The sequence below is a fragment of the Pangasianodon hypophthalmus genome, chromosome 20 (genome assembly GCF_027358585.1).
Source record: "Pangasianodon hypophthalmus isolate fPanHyp1 chromosome 20, fPanHyp1.pri, whole genome shotgun sequence".
NCBI lineage: Eukaryota > Metazoa > Chordata > Actinopteri > Siluriformes > Pangasiidae > Pangasianodon > Pangasianodon hypophthalmus.
In genome coordinates, this window is record NC_069729.1 from 4,738,487 (window position 1) to 4,756,342 (window position 17,856).

General features: G+C 37.1%; 1 protein-coding gene across 1 annotated transcript in view; it reads right to left on the minus strand.

Annotated features, from left to right (window-relative positions):
- The window catches only part of si:ch211-236d3.4 (actin-associated protein FAM107A), a 34,282-nt gene extending 24,439 nt beyond the window's left edge, over positions 1 to 9,843 (minus strand). The window contains exon 1 of the mRNA XM_026935466.3: positions 9,625 to 9,843. Within this exon, the coding sequence (XP_026791267.3) occupies positions 9,625 to 9,648 (24 nt within the window). The 5' untranslated portion in view covers positions 9,649 to 9,843. The remainder of the gene's footprint in view (positions 1 to 9,624) is intronic.
- Between the last annotated feature and the right edge of the window lie 8,013 nt (positions 9,844 to 17,856).

Below are 17,856 nucleotides of genomic sequence, written 5' to 3' on the forward strand. Positions count from 1 at the left end.
TGGTTTAGGGCAGCACACCTGAACCTGAACTGTACTGAATATAGTGCAATGATGATATGTATGATACATGCAGAGAGCTGTTCGATAACTCATGTCTGCATTGGATTCCTAGTTCCTCACCAAGTTAGACCATCCTAAGATCACTATATAAATATCAAGGCTCTAATGAAATAGAAAGGTAGGACTCTCACCCTAGCAGATGCAGACAGTCCCCCAGTCCCCTGGTGGGTGTAATGAGTTTTAAAGCTTGTCTGTGGGGGAATGTCTCGGTCAGGAGAGGAAGGACAGAGTCGGTAATGATCTCTCCTGATGAGATGAAAGAAGTGGTAACTTTCCTGCACCTCTTGAGGCCATGACATCAAATGAGGGTTGTGTGTGTGCTCTTGTATAGGCAGGAAGTTCATGTGCAGATGTGTGGATTTGGGCATGTGTGTGTAGGTGTATGTTTGTGTATAAAGAACCACTAATGGTTGACTTTTGTGCTGCCACCAGCGTTAGCATTAGAGTTGTCATAGTTAGTCATGGTGTATGATTAGATGGTTACCTCACCGATTGTTGACTTTTTCAAAATACATTTCCATCCTTTACTGTCTACGTATTTATTTAGATTTCACAATCTCCGTCCTCCGTCTGGACTCTCGCCAAATCATACTACACGTGACAGCACTGGCCGTGTATCGCACTTCTGTTGTAAACACGTTAAATTCCTATCTCTGCTGCCACTCCTAGCTCGTTCCTAATTTAATCATACATAGTGGCTATCAAAGCACAGAATAACAGGACGGTACTGAGCAGAACTAAATGAAACAACTATTTATTTTTGGCATAAGCAGAGATCCACAATGCGGCACTAGTTCCTCTCAGCTACTATGTCGTTCAGCTAATAACAACAACAACGTAATAAATGCTGACAGTGTATTGTACTGATTGTATGAAAAAGACATTCACAAAAATATCTTTCCAAGAAGCTGGTCAGTTTATACAGTGATATTGTAAAGGTGTGATATTTTTAGACAAGGTTTTCACACCATGAAAATTTCAAATCGTACCGTAAATAAGGAATAACACACGAAGGACCGAGTTCACTAACATAACTTTCAGTAACTATCAGTGTCAAAAAAGTCCTGTGTATGAGCTGTTACTATAGAAACAATAACGTATTAGAACAAGTGCATTAATATATGTTACAACTGGGACTACTGTTATAAAAAATTAATCCACACCTTCTGACCAATCAGTTTCAAGAATTCACCTGCGCTGTCGTATGAGTATGTTTAATACAGACCAGTGTGAAGTTTATGGGAACAACATGGCTTGGTGCTGGATTTTGGACTATACATTTACACGTTTCAGATCTTGACTCGTAAAATACAAAGTGATCTCATGCATGTTTGTAGTAAGATGCAGTGACGTTAAAAAAAAAGCAGAAATTAAGAAAGTGAAGTATTCAGAGGGTGCTTAGTAGACAAGTGGACTAAGGGGACTCTACAGAACCAAACCTTTTAAGGATTTTCTATAGAACCTTGTTCTTTTGTATTTCTACTCATTTATGAGATTCAGTTACTAAAAATATGTCCATATCCTGCACTTCCACACAGTACCATTAAGGGCGTGGTTTGAATATCATGAAGTTTAGCAGTTCATGCTGGTCCTGAGATGCTCCCTTGCTACCTAGGCCAACTCTGCCCCCTTGTGGTTTGCTCTAATGCTACATTACAAAACAAAGGGGACAAGCTGATAATGGCAGAAGATTTGTTCAATGCGAATTACAAAAGTTAATAGAAGTAAAGGAACAAATAGGGGTAAAGCAAGATTCAGTTTTTTTCTTTTCATGCCACATATTTGGCTTAAATTAGTCATTATCAGGAATCATGGTTGGGTTAAAATAAGTTTATAGTAAGCTTATAGTAAGTGTGCAGTATTATCTGTTATACACTCCCTGCTGTCAAAGTTCATTTCTTGTTTTCTGAGTCGACATTTGTGCATCTGATTCTTTCGATTATTAGTGCTGGGTTTTTCTAAATCACAGAAAAAGGAAATGAAGAAATGATGCCTTGCAAAGCAAAGCAAAGCAAAGATGGATGCTTTAAAATCATAATATCTTGGACAATCTTGCCTTCTGCTGTACTAATGATCATTTTTGCTCTATGATATGCAGGAATGTGAAGTACTGTATTTGCCAGACCGCATGATGTATCTTTTGTCCTTTAACTGTTAACTAATTTAACTGTCATTTTATTTTATGCCCTTTAGTAAGTGCTCAGATGTCTGTTTAGTGATGAATAAAACACGATGTTATAGAAAAATACTCAGCATGTCTGAGGTGTTTTATTCTTATACCATAGCAATTTGCCAAAAATGTACATTTTTCATTTATTAAAGAAGGTCATGTGCTATTTATCCATTTTTAGTTACATTTAATGTGAAATGATAACGCATTAGAACAAATGCATTGCAATAAACCTGTGACAATCTTGCAGAAGGAAGTACTTTCAGAGCATCTGTTGTCGAAAATTAATCAACACCTTCTAACCAATCAGGCTCGTATATCATTATACAGTATTGTTATTCAAAAGCTTTCATGACACTGCCATTGTTTGTATGTGTGCACGTGCGTGTAAGTGTTTGTGGGTGATATAACACACCATCTGTGTTAGTTGGGTACAGCTGGCTCGTAGCAGTGTGTGTGAGGGTGACAGGGAAAAAAAAATGTAAAGGATTCTCCAGTGTGTTAAAACCTACAGTATATTAGACGTGTGTATTCTTGATCATAGCTCTCTAAAGTTATTTAGCTCTCTAAAGTTTGGTTCAGAGCTCTCTAAACTCTGCTTGTATTTGTTTGTTCAAAAAAATGCATGTCTCTGAAATACAGTGTACAATACATCAGGCGTTCGACCAAAAAAATTGAATGAAATCTTGCGTTTTGTAAATAACAGAACAGAAGAATGCAGTGCTTTGTTGGACGGAATGAAAAGGTTCTTAACGATCCTTTTAGTCTTTGTGTATACACCATGATAATGATAGCAGCTGCTATTATAGTTAATGCATTTTTCATTAGAGATGCTTTGTTTAAACAACACGAAACAGTGAATACATCTCTGATGATGGTCTTGTATAGGAATTCATCAGAGATCCGTAAGTTAGAAGAAAGCTCTGTTTAAATACAAAATCCTATCTAGATATTGAAGCCACTTATCTACTGTTATGTAAATATCAATGTGTGTTAATTTGCCAGCATGTTCAGGCTCCTGCTGAACATGAGCAACTGTTTAGATTGCCTGCTGATTTCAGGACCTGACCCTTATATCTAAGTGGATTGTAAGTAAGGAACAAAACACGTGGACAGGTAGAGTTACTGTTACACCAACGTCCCAGCACATCCATGTCCCAGAGTGGTTTATTCCACTTACAGCAATTTGGCAAGGATTATATTGTTGAAATGATGACATAGTAGAAAGTTCGCATTAATGTAAACATGTGATTTGCCTTGCAACTGGAAATACTGTCAGAGCTGTTGTTGTAGAAAATTAACCAACACTTTCCAGCCAATTGTTGTATAAAATGATATGTATATCTTTCATGATGCATTTCCTCATAGCTGCAATGAGTAGCCTATACTGGACTCATAGGCATACTACTCGATTACTGTTACTACATTTTAACAGGGATACAATGCAGGGCTAGAATATTTACATTTCTAATCTTAAAAACCGTTTTTACTTCTAATCTTTTGCCACTCTTCCTAATATGTCATTGCAGTGATCCCTTTGCTCAGTGAAAAAGTTCAATAATTTATCTAGGTTATAGGGATCACACTGATCTGATACCTAGTGTCTGTACTGGGCTGATTTTAGCAAAAAAAAAAAAAAAAATATGGTGGGGAAAAAATAGAAAAGACTGGATTTGGAAAAGAACTGTATTCGATCTGGAAAGTTTTACATATAAAGAGACTTGATTGTATTTTTTGTTAGTATTAATTTTATTAGCTTCGTTTTTGTCTAAGTTATGTTTTTATCTATATATTTTTTCTCCTGTTTAATAAGTGATCCAGTAAAAAAAATCTAATTTTAAAGCATAGTCATGTTTGAAGAAAAATATCAAATGGGTCTCGAGTTTGGCTGATACTCAAGGTTTTACTATCGGTGTCAGAGAAGAAAAAGTGGTATTGTGCCAACAGGTTATAGTAGGTTATAACATGTTTTTCGTTTCTGGAGGCCTCTGGTGCTACCTAACCTTCCATGAATGTCCTACAATAAATATGATCCACTGAGTCGGATAATTAAGTGATAAAACACTTGGGGGCGTGCTGTTACAGAAAAATAACCAATGACAGGGTTGTGTGATGTGGCCTGATGTGAAGCGGAGCTACTATTACCATCCCTAAGTTAATTATTTTGCCAATAACAACACATCCTGAAGTATTTTTTTCCTCTTATACACAACAATTTGGCAATGATTGACACCACATTAACTGTGGTGTAATTAAAAAAAAGTCTTTCAGTTCATGACATTTGTTTATAGAACAGAGCAAAATTATAAATTTAGCAAAGTTTATTTAGTGAAACATTTAACACTATTTTAGGAGACTACTAAAATTTGTAACCATTTGCAGAAAAGATGTGGTTTTACATCAGTTGAAATGCTTTTACAAGGAAAAAAAAATGAAGTAAAATGAATAAGATGTTAAAATATATTAATAAAATATATATAAAAGCAACCAGACCAATGAATACACCTCACTTTTAAGTAATGTATTATTGAATATTATGTATAACTGAGTATTCATTTTTGAAGAAAAAAAAAAGATTAAATAATAATGATTTGGTAGTGGATCCTGAAGCAATATTCCAACTAATGTTCAGACTGGATAATCAGATATGTTTAAATTTCATGAGGGTTGATCAAACAATAATGGATTTTTTGCTCAGTTTTAAATCATGCATTTTTGAATAATACATTTCAGCTTGGTAAAATATTCATAACGTATGAAATGAAAAAGTTCACATTAGTGGACTCAGATTTCCAGCTTTACTGTCAGATTATGTAAGTGGTAAGTGATGAAAATAGACCTAAAGGTGTAATAATATATTGGGAATGAAAGAAACAACCAAATTTACTGTGTTACTCTTGCTTACACAGGACTTACTATAAATCGTATCAGTCAATATTCAGTACTCGAGTAAACTGACAGCAAAAGGCTGTGGCAATTCTATCTTCTTTCTAAGAGTTTGGAGTGTAAACATTTGTTCCTTTAGGGTTAAAGGTAATTTTTTTTTAGCTTGGATCGTTTGGAAAGGATTTTGATTGGCCTAATCTGCTTCAGTGCACTTGATCTGGAGTGCAGGAGGCTTTGAGTTGATGTTAAATATAGAAGGGCAGTCACATGCTACCATTTTTATCACTGCACCAACAATTTAATCATCCAACCATTACAATTTTACACTGACTTAAGAATAGGTATTTCTACTCATCCAGTACTGGTAGCTCAATAGCAGCTCACTGTGCTAGTGACCAAAAATATTGTGAGTGTACACCCTGCCACTGCCAGTAACTACTCAGGTCTGAACTTGGATTGGATTCTGTCTGACTTGTAATCCACTTTGGATAAATGAATTAGCCAAATAAATGTTAATAAAGGCTGCTTAAAGTTTGGGTTAAAGTGCAGCATGCAGTTCCTGAAACAATAGAAACAGAGGAGAAATGTTGTTCTAGAGCTAAAGGTTCCTGCAGAGTTTAGTTTCAATCCAACTCTCCAGCTTGCACTCATCCTGAACTTTCTGGCTTGGTACTCTGTACTCAACCCAGACTCTATGTCTTGGGACTCGGGACTCAACTAGGACCCTAAGGTGTGATACTCTGGACTCGACACAAACTCTCTGTCTTGGTAATCTGGAATTCATCCAGACTCTATGACTTGGGATGCTGGACTCGACCCAGACTCTATAGCTTGGGGCTCAAACTCTCTGGGTAGATATTTTGATTTCAACTTGGGATGTATGGCTTGGGTCTCTGAACTCACCTTGGAATTAATGGCTTGGGTCTCTGAACTCAACTTGGATTCTATGGCTTGGGTCTCTGAACTCAACTTGGATTCTATGGCTTGGCTCTCTGAATTCAACTTGGAATTAATGGCTTGGGTCTGTGAACTCAACCTGGACTGTATGGCTTGGGTCTCTGAACTCAGCTTGGACGGTATGGCTTGGGTCTCTGAACTCAGCTTGGAAATAATGGCTTGGGTCTGTGAACTCAACTTGGACTGTATGGCTTGGGTCTCTGAACTCAACTTGGATATACCAGGCTTACTAGCAGAAAACCTGTTACACTTTGTTTGAAAGCTATACACTATGTATACATATACATTTAATGAATGTGCAGTTTATAAATGCTCCCAAGTTCATGCATGAAACGGGTGATGGCTTGAAATTCATAAACAAATATAAACAAACATAAGTGATCATTATAGCTTCTATTGATGGTAGAATGGTACCTGCAAACAAAACATGGATGATTCAGCGCTTACTTTTTAGAGATGGCTGGAAAATGGAAAAGTTTTCCTGAATAGTTGAATAGTTTGTTGTGCTGTTATTCTGGACTCTGTAATTGAGGCACAGAGAGTGGGGGTGGGTGCCAGCACTGTGAGGGGTAGCTGAGTTATTCAACTCATGCCAAGCTGCCCGGAAGCTGGCACACAGATGAAATTACAGTACTGACATTTCAGCTCTGTAGCACTACTCATGCTCTCTTTCCCTCTCGCCTCTCTCTATCACTCACTCACTCACTCACTCACTAACTTCTTTTTTAAAGTTCTTTCACTATTTGTGTCTCTCATATGCATGCTTGCTTCTATTTCTGCTGCTTAGATGCCTATTAAATCACTCTTTCTGTCTCAGTCTGTCATATCAGTGAAAACCTTGCACTCCCACAATCTGAATGGCTACAAACAGCTATCCTAAAAACATTTGAATAGTTTTGCACACAGAATGGTAATTTCTGCAGTAGTAGAAGTTAGATATGGGAACTCAAGTCTCAGACTTGTGAACTGAGTCTTTAATTTTCTAATTTCATGGTTGGCTTAAGCACATTTTAACAAGTTAATGCAAGTTAGTGTGGTAACACTGGCTAGATAATAGGACAAGTTGAGGTTATGGTTCAGATTGCTAGTTAATTATTAGGGTAACTAGTTTTACAAGCCAGACCACTAGTTTTGCTAGGAAGTCTGGTATGTTTCATTAATAACTGTGGTTCATGTGGCTAAGAACTGCCTACTTTCACAAGAAGAGGCAGTCTGACTGACATGTCAGATGATCCATCACATGAGAGTATCTTGTTTACTGACCGCTAAGTGTTTCCCACAAAACTCTTTAATGTGTATTTTTTTAATTCAATGACTATTTGTTGCTCTAATAAGCCCGTTGTGCTGCAGCGTTAAAGAATTTGTTCTCACGGTGGAACCGGCATATGCATGTACATACAGTATACATGTGCGCAGAGATCCAATAAGATTGCATGCTTTGACATTCTGAAGGTTGTGACCAGAAAAGTGTATAAAAAATCTATTCTTTGGGACTCTGGACTTGACTTGGACTCTATGGGTTGGGACTTGATTTGGACTCCACAGCTTGGGAGTCTGGACTCAACTTGTACTCTTGTGGCTTGGGGTTCTGGCCTTGATGCTACAGGTTGGGACTTGACTCTATGGCTTAGGACTCTGGACTCAACACTTAGTGAACAACTCATAACTTGACTCAGACACATTAAAACCCAGTTCGGCACCAAGACAGAGTTTTAATGTGACATCAAGATATCTAAGTCCCATGAGCCATGATAGCATATGACATCAGGTATAACAGGTGTATGACATGATTAAGTCTGTATCATGATGCAGGGTTCAAGTAAAAAGTAAAAACCCTAATATTTTTTTTAATCATATCATTGGAAGTGCATCTGTTGTCTAAGCTGATTATGGTTTTGAGTCAGTTTAATTTTTACTTTATAAAGATGACAAAATTGCATTCTTTCATATCACAGTTTCTTTACAGTTGCAGTAAAGAAGAAATCAGGCTTATCAGGCTTATCTTCACTAAGAACATACATGACCTCAGTCATTGGCTCTCCATCAATCCCATTTTTAAAAACATGTTTTATAAATTGCTTCCTTGGGTGATGCATTCTGGCATTTGATGGCAATCATTATATCAACAGCCAACACATGGTGCATTTCTGAAGTGTTTCATGAAGTATGTATCTATTTTTCCCAGTGTTTCAATACACCTTAGTTCAAATAGACATTCCCTTTCTTTCTCTATAAACATGCTTTGAAATCTTACACTTCCTCTTTATATGCTCTATTTAATATCATTATATGTTAGGTGCTGTCACCATTCAGTCATGTTAGTTGCTAATCTGGATCTTTGTAAGCTAGGAATTGGATGTTGCTGGACTTAAAAATTTTAGTTGAATACCCTTGGTTTAAAGGCTTGACAGCTACAGTACATTACAGATTTACTAAAATGATTTAATCTGTATATCACTATATCCAAATACACTTGGGCAGTCCTGCTGTCCCCCAGAGTGAGTGATTTTTTTTTTTTTTTTTTACAAGATGCCTCATTTGCAGTGGCCTGGAACAGCCTCGATCCCGGAGGAATGTGTAAGAGGATATCAGTACTGCTATTGTTCTTTTACTAGCAAAATTCACTTGTTGAGTCATGACTGATTTTAAGAATGCAAAACAACAGTCTGAGAGTCTCACAGCAAGAAGTGTTCAACTGATATACTGATAATGATCTAGATTTATTTTGTCTACCTATGGAACAAGCATTTTTGGCCAATACTAACTGGAAAATCAAACGTGATCTAATTCTTCCAGGTAACAAGAAGCCGCTTAGACGTCCCATAATCCTTCAGTAGCCCTCTCAATAGCAGCTGTCAACTGTCACATGCAGCCCTCAGCTCTGAATCATGCTCTGAGCACGTCACACCCTGCTTACACACTCAGCCCTCCTCATTGCTCAAATATTTGTGGACTCTGATAGACATGGTGGGCATTTCCAATCCAATAACAAAAATTCACTTTTATCAAATGTGCATGTGTGGAACTGATGAGTCGAATATGGAGAAATAGTGACTGATAATAAATTACTTTACTATTTAAAGTAATTAAAAAAAATCAAAAGCACTGATTAAATAAAGTATTGCACCAAAAAGTCCTTTATTATCATTATTATTATTATTATTATTATTATTATAGAAGTAGTAGTAGTAGTAGTAGATCTTGTTAATATTATATTACATTTATAATAAACTCTTGGCTATTTAATGATGCATTAATTTTTTATGTTCATTTTAATTTGTATCATATTATTATTATTATTATTATTATTACAGTAGGAGTAGTAGATCTTATTAATGTTAAAACATTAGACATTTGCATTTATAGTAAACACTTGGCTATTTAATGATGCGTTTATATTTAAAATGCAATACGTTTTTATAATCCTTACATAAACATCGGTTGCCTTGTGTGTTTACATGTCATGCATGCATACAGGCCATGGTTAGCAGACTAACTTCTTCCATTAACAACTACATAAACAGACTACGTTAAGTCACACGCTCACTTACTTTCTTTCCATGAGAAGCCCCCATGCTGAGCTCGCCGCCTGGATCAGGTGCTCCTTGGCTGGGTCTCCAGCTCCCAGATTTTCCCTTGTGTATTCCTGCGCTGCTCTGGGACGAACAGATCAGATAAGGGAGGGAGGGAAGGGGGAACCGAAAGGAGAATAGATTCTTCTCTCTGCCCCCTGGCACCTTGTCAGCAGCAGGGGATTCCAGCGGGTGGATATTTGCAGCAACATCACGACTATTAGGGAACGGTTCCAACTTGGTAGGAGGGTTCTGTCGCCCCAGCAGGGCAGCCTGTATTGCACTGTTTATACAAGATTTAAAATAAAAAAAAAAGGGAAAGGGAGAGGAAAAAAGAACTGCACAGCCAATCCGACCCTTGTGAGCCACCTGTTGCTAGTTTACTCCTCTCTTGTTCCCTTAAGGACCTAGCCTGTGAAGATTATGCTAATTGCTAGTGACAGAAAATGACGCCTTAGGGAGTGTGCATAGTGGAGTGGCCTCGAGGTGACTGCCGGTGATCTAAAGTCACTGGGGTTTGGTGTCTGCACTCATCCGTGATTAGCAGGGCACTAGGGAGACTCGTGGAGGACTCTGAATGGCCATATATGGTATAAGTTTATCTGCTGAATACTATATCATAGTATGGTATGTTTACATCACAGCATTTTTATTATATTGGTATTCTTTTGCACTACCGGTTATATCTGACACTATCACACTAGAACTGTGTACTGGTCAGCGCTGCACTATCTCTTACTGTGCCTATTGTCCTGTTTTTTAGTTATTGTACTGTCTTGTGCTGTTTGCACATGATTGTACGTGCACTTTATGTAGTAAATGTGTAGTCTCATGTAGTTCTGTGTTGTTTTATGTGGTACCCTGGTCCTGGAGGAACGTTGTTTCGTTTCACTGTGTACTGTACTAGCTCTATATAGTTGAAATGACAGTGAAGTTACTTGATTTGACTTGAAGACTCTCCTCTAGAGGTTTTGATTGGCACCAAAGCTGGATCAAAAAGGGAATAGTTCAATTCTTTTGGGATTTGGGCTTCACAAGATACTATCTAGGTGACTGGCCCAGGGTGATGACAGTCTGACTTTTTAGATTAATATGGTCAGTTTTATTTACTTGTCTCTTTGGTATATTTGTTCAAGTCTCATTGCTGCAGAAAGACTTTGGGCACATGGACCAGGGCTTTGCAGTATTTGTTGGATGTTCCAGAGCTTGAGCAACGCACAATGCTTAACTATGATTAACAATATTATTAACAATTAACAATGATTTCTAGCATAGAAATAGCAAATATACCAAAATTTTAAAACTTATATAGGGGTGAGTTTGTAAGGGTAACAGGGTTAAGTGACGGTTGTGGGACTAAAATGTGAGAAATAAATGGCACATCAATTGTAGGAATCAGACATATGGTTAAAATAAAGTCATATATTTTCTTTACTCTTATTTATTTAACTCCTAGATGGTAAAGCTTCATTCCATATGGTCCCAGTGCACAATATGAGATTCATGAGGGCAGCCACCTTCATAAATGAATGTGCAGTTGCTAAATATTTTCCTTTTCGCCTCTAATTTATCTTTGTTTTAACCTTGATCACAGTGTTACATTTGTAAGTTGTGTATTACGTGCTATAGGGCTGGAGGAATTGAGTCCAGTCTCTGGACTCTGCATGTTTTCTGTATTGACTTGTACTTGGAATTGTCTCAGTCATTGGTCTTGCTAAACATGGTCTTGGTCTCGACCACAAGTGTTGTCTTTTGTTTTCACACGCACAAAGTTTGACAAGAAGTCAAAATGGCCATGCAAAGGCTAATTTGAGCTATAAGGCAGGTGAAAGGGGGGGCCCAAATTAATCAAAACCTGATTAATTAAATATTTACGTTTGATTTGCTTAGTTGTACGTCAGTCATATTTGGCTTGTGTTTATTGGTTTAAGTTTTGACAATGGGCAGGAACGCAGGTGCAGGTGACATTTTGATATTAGCTAGCTAATTACAACAATAAATATGGCTGTAAAACACGCAAAAAAAGAGGGGAAAAACCTTGGGAGGGTGTATTTGACATGGATTTTAGTGAAATGCAATTTCAGTGACTTTGCTGCAGCTACATCCCGATGATATAACTTATAATAGGTAATGCAACCTTTCTTTTAACAGTCCAGAGTAGTGTTGTGTGGCTGCGTAGAGGTTTGAACTAAGATGGAGGCATCATGTCTCTTTTACTGCTGTAAAATATTACTTTTATTCAAAATATTCAGATATTCGGATATTTCTGGGTAATAGCGCATGAACAGCACGCCAATCTACTGTAAAACTACATGATTTGAACGTGACATTGAAAGGAGAACCCACAACACCTGTTTAAGCATGTCAGGAAAGAGTTAAGAGTTAAATGTTTTCTCTCTTCGAAGAACTGCATCGATGAATCGTTACTTAGGGACCGTCACTAAAGTGCAACAAACAAGGAAAGTGTGAAAAAGTTTGACATTAGGGTCTTGCTGCATAAGAGCTATGACATGCATAACATTCATTCATTAGTTGAATTATTCAGTTGGAAATAATCAGAAAATGTCATTAGAACTGTAGCTCCAAAACTAGTTGTACAACAACAACAACAACAACAATGACAACAACGTCAACAACAACAAAGCACCTTTTACAACACTATCTACAACACTAAAAATGAATCAGGTACAAGTAACGTATAAGAGTGGCTCAGTAGTTGCTATAATATCGGAAATGATCTGCTAATCCCATGTCACCATGATATTTTCTATACAGTTGCTCTAAAACAAGTTTTACAAAATTGTACATCTCGTCTAGATTATATCACACCTCACCTCTGTGCACGTTTAGACATTTACACACTTTTTGAATCTCTTTTGTGCTGTGGCTACTTTGGGCAAATAGCACCAGTTGTAACCCTGTTCTTTAAATTTTTGCTTGCCATGGTAGTCTGTCTGTTCCTTTTAGCTACTAGCTACTTTTTTGTGTTATAGCAGCCTTGTTTTGTTCTGGTTGGAGCAGTTGTAAATTCATTCCATGGCATATGTATAGGGTCCCAATAATGGTTCAATCCGCTGGTCTGCTAAGTCCGCTGGTTTTGCAACAAAATGCAATAGCAGGTCTCCTGGCACCGGATATGGTCCACTAGACTGGATCTGGTGCTCCAGTCAACAGGCTGGTGACTTCCGAAAAATTAAGTACAAACCTACGATAATAGCCAGCCAGCACCAAGAACCGCTTCACCCCCTACTGGGTCTTGAAACTTGGACAGGCCGCAATTGCTGCTGTCTTGTCAATTTTGGGATGTCCCTGCCAGTGACCTAATCTAGATACCGTACTTCCACCCGTCTGCCTCCGCTCCGTCCTCAGCCGGTGCTCGACCACCCCTCTGATGCCACATACACATGTATATTTTGTATTTACTGGATAATTTTTTTGGTTTACCTGAATTTTATTCCCAGTACTCTAATTGCTTTGATGTCTATTCATCATATTATTTCCAAACAAGCACATTTGAGTCTCTTTTGATGTTGCGTACACCATATAGGATGAAATTAGTACTAATGCACTGATAATCCTGACCACATGCTCCAGGTCAGACTTTGTGGATCTAGATTTAGAAAATTCTCATTCACGTCATCCGAAAAATAAAGGCTTTTGTTCAAAATAATGGGTGATAGTGGTCATTAGACCTGCATACTCTCCGCGCTGTCTCCTGACCTCAGGTTTCACACAAAATCATTACACTGTAATAACAAAATTATGCACAATTTCTCTGTCTATTTTCTCTGTCTCTTAATAAAAGTGTGTTTCTTATTTCAGTTTATAAGATTTTTATGAGTACAGGGTACAGGATAATATTTTAACACAATAATAATGTTCAGTATTTATAGTTATCACCTCATGTATGCTTAATCACTCAACAAAAGTCAGAGGTATGGTGTAATGTTTTTTTTTTTTTTAAGATTCAGCCAGATGAAAGTTGTAAACAGTTTGAGTTGAGTAAGAGTGAATGTGTGAGTGCTGCCATCTCATGGAGATGGCCCTTAACAACACATGTTTACCCCAGGTGGTGCTGTCTTTATACAGTATGAAAGAAAATTTATGATCAATTTGCTGAGTTTTGGCTTTTAAAACCAAGCTTAAAAAAAAACACAAGTACATGTTCCTCTCATCAGAGAGCCAGAATGTAATGTGAAGCCAGAATGTTAACCCATTTCATCTATCTTCCTATTGCAGAAATAGCAATTTGCTTCTGTAGGACATGTGTAATGGATGGGTGGGTGGGTGGGTGGATGGATGGATAGATGGATGGACTGATGAATGGATGGAGCTTTTTGGGTGTACAGTTGATGGAGTATTTTAGCCAAAACAACTTCTTTCTCAAGAAGACTTTTGTACTGTGCCAGAATTTTCCCAATCTACATGTGAGGAATAAAGCATTTGAGCATGTGCTGTTATAGATTTTAGTTATATATGTTACTGTTACCACCCCAAAGTTTTATTATCTGTTTTTCATTAACAGTATGTTCTTATACCATGGCAATTTATTAGTTAAATAGTTTTAGTTATCCATTTATAGCTATATGTATTGAAGTGGAACATCTGCAAAATGAGTTCATTCTGGTATCAAGGTTGTTTTTTTCATGATCATGATCGATGTCCTCTGTCCTCATGATCAATGTCCTCTGTCCTGAAGACTTTACATTTGTCTGTTACAAAGCGCTGACACCGGAGACTCCTTCCAAAAAATATATAAACAAACATGTCCTTACAGAAAACGTCACCATGTCAACGCTTAGAGATGTTTTTAATCCATTTATATGAAGCGTCCACCATACAAATCCCTGTATAAGTTGTTACTATAGCAACGAAAACGTATTAGAATGAGTACATTAGTATAAAGCTACTGTCAAAGCTGCTGCTATAGAAAATTAATGAACACCTTCCGATCAATTAGATCAGAGAATTCGACTGTGTTGCGGTATAATTTCTGGTAAAGTGTACTGAAGTTTGATAAATAGATAGATTCATGCAGGTAGACGTGCTTAATTATCATGATAGAAAATGGTTGTCTTGCATTGCTCAACTTCATTTTCTTTAAATCCTTTCCGAAGAAACGCTTTAGTAAATAATTGTGCTTCCTGTGCCTGAGAAGTTACCCATGAAGTCGCTTTCAAAGTGAAGCGATAACGAGGAGAGTAAGCAATGTATTCAAAAGAATAAAAAAAAAAGATATGCACATGCAGTGCAGCAGCTAAATCCAATTAACACAGCTTGAATTCACTTTGCCTTTTTTTTAATTAGATCAGAATAAATGACGCCGCCATCAATTATTTCCGTGTTCTCTCTTCAGCAGGGCGTAGAGCTCGTGTCACCTGGAGATACAGCAGCAAATTAAAAAGGCACAATTAAAACAAGCAGGTGCCATGTACTCATTTATTTACTCATGACACTTACGCCTAGCTTTTAATTATGCAATTTGTATAAATAGACAAAAGCGAATAAAAAATTGGACTTTTTTGTAGCTGCATAACACATTGCTGAAGTGTTAGAGTGTTACAAGTGATTTTAATATATTTGTTGGTTTTGTACTATTTGTTCACTTAATGCAGAATTTGGAAGATAATAATAATAATAATAAAACATACAAGAGGTTAGCGTGGAATAAATTTAGCTTGCTGTTATTCAGTATCTGAGATAGAACCATGGTTATGTATATTATCATCTTATAAATACACTGTGTTGTCCTTTGAGTTATAATTTATAGACACAAATCAGTTTTATTTATTTTCACAAGTGGAGTGTGAAAAAAACACAATTTGGTGTGGTGTTATAGGAAATGAATCAATGATGATCAGTGATGGGGTGGTGTGATGCGGAGTTACTGTTTTCCAACACTAATAGTTTTTTAGAACATCCGTGAAACTAGTTATCACTTACATTATAGCAGCTGTAAACAGAATCTCACCTTCTCTTGAAGTTAATAAGACAAAATAACACAGCTTGACATGTTACAGAGAAAATCTAAAAGCTTAAAGTTACAGCTTTACCTTGTTGCCTGACTGTTACAAAGCATTGAAACTGGAGACTCCTTCCAAAAATGTCAAATAAACGTCTCCTCACAGAAACCTTCACCATAGCAACAATTTTACTTTTTAATCTATTTATGTACAGCATGAAATGATACAAGTCCCTGTGGAAAGTGTTACTATAGAAATGGACATTATGAATTTTCTGTGACCCCTAAGCCTGGATCACTCTACATTTTTTTAACTCCAGATTTATAATACAAGACTACTGTAACGTGAACATTTTATGATGTCAGTAACATAGGTATGTGTAACGTTAGCGATTAAAAAAACGAAGGAATATTCCTTGCACTGATTTTTCCAGTCTAGTGGGAAGTAAATCAGAGCAGCCTGATTTATTGGCGTATGATTTTGCGTGTATGTGCAACATCAGCGGCAACCTGAGAGTCATTGTTCACACACTCGCTGCATATCTTATGTACATCCAGAAGATTTAAAAGCTTTAAAGGGTACAACATGTGAATTATGAATATTTAATTTACATAGTGACAAAAAAAGTTCAAGGATGCTTCACAAAGATAATCACGAAAAGTAATAAAAGTATGGTACTGTTCAAAAGTTTGGACTTGCACTGATAATTTTCCATGAAAACTCAGTTTTATTCATCAAATTAATTGCAAAAGAATAGAAAACACAGTCAAGACATTTACAAGGATGGAATAATTGTTACAGCCTTGTAGACCGTCAGCATGGCGTTGCAAAATGGAGTGATAGCCTACCTTGTTTATGATTCCTTTTACCCTGTACATATTTCCCACTTTACCAGCACCAAAGCATCCCCAGACCATCACATGTCCTCCACCATGCTTGACAGATGGCATCAAGCACTCCTCCAGCATCTTTTCATTTGTTCTGCACCTCACGAATGTTCTCCTCTGTGATACAAACACCTCAAACTTAGCTTCGTCTGTCCAGAACACTTTTTCCCAATCATCCTCCATCCAATGCCTGTGTTCTTTTGCCCATTTTATTTTCCTTTTATAGGCTAGTCAGAGATATGGCTTTTTCTTTGAAACTCTGTCTAAAAGGCCAGCGTCCCAGAGTCGCCTCTTCACTGTTGAAGATGACACTGGTGTTTTGTGGGTACTGTTTAATAAAGCTGCTAGCTGAGGACCTGTGAGGACCTGCGTCTGTTTCTCAAACTACACACTCTGATGTTTTTATCCTCCTGCAAAGTTGTGCACTGGAGCCTCCCACTTTGCTTTCTGTCCTGGTTAGAGCCAGTTTATGATGTTCTGTGAAGGGAGTAATACACACCTCTGCAAGATCTCTTCAGTTTCTTGGCAATTTCTCACATGGAATAGTCTACATTTCTCAAAACCATTATAGACTGACAAGGTTTTTCAGCAAGGTAAAGCTGTAACTTTAAGCTTTAAGATTTTCTCTGTAACATGTCAAGCTGTGTTATTTTGTCTTATTAACTTAAAGAGAAGGCGAGGTTCTGTTTACAGCTGCTATAATGTAAGTGATAACTAGTTTCACGGATGTTCTAAAAAAATATTAGTGTTGGAAAACAGTAACTCCGCATCACACCACCCCATCACTGATCATCATTGATTCATTTCCTATAACACCACGCCACATTGTGTTTTAATTCTTAGATATAGAATACTAAAATAACACAATCACGTGAAAGACAGCTCTTTCTTCCTGGCCATTTTGAAACCATAATCGAACCCATAAATGCTATTGCTCCAGATTCTCAAGTAGCCCAAAGAAGGCCAGTTTTTTTTGCGTCCTTAAACAGCATAGTGATTCTCAGCTATGCTAACATCATTGCACAAGGGTGTTCTAATGTTGAATTAGCCTTTTAACCTGATAACGTAAGATTCGCTAACACAAAGTGCCATTGGAACACGGAAGTGATGGCTGCTGAAAATAGGCCTTTGTATGCTTCCAGCTATAATAGTCATTTACAACATTAACAATCTCTAGACTGTATTTCTGATCAATTTAATGTTATTTTAATTGAAAAAAGTGATTTTCTTTCAAAAACAAGGCAATTTCTGAGTGATTCCAAACTTTTGAACGGTATGCAAAGAAAAATGCAAGCCAACTTGCAAAACAGAACACAGGAATACATGTTTCTGTTTTAATTTACTGCTGGTGATATGCCTTA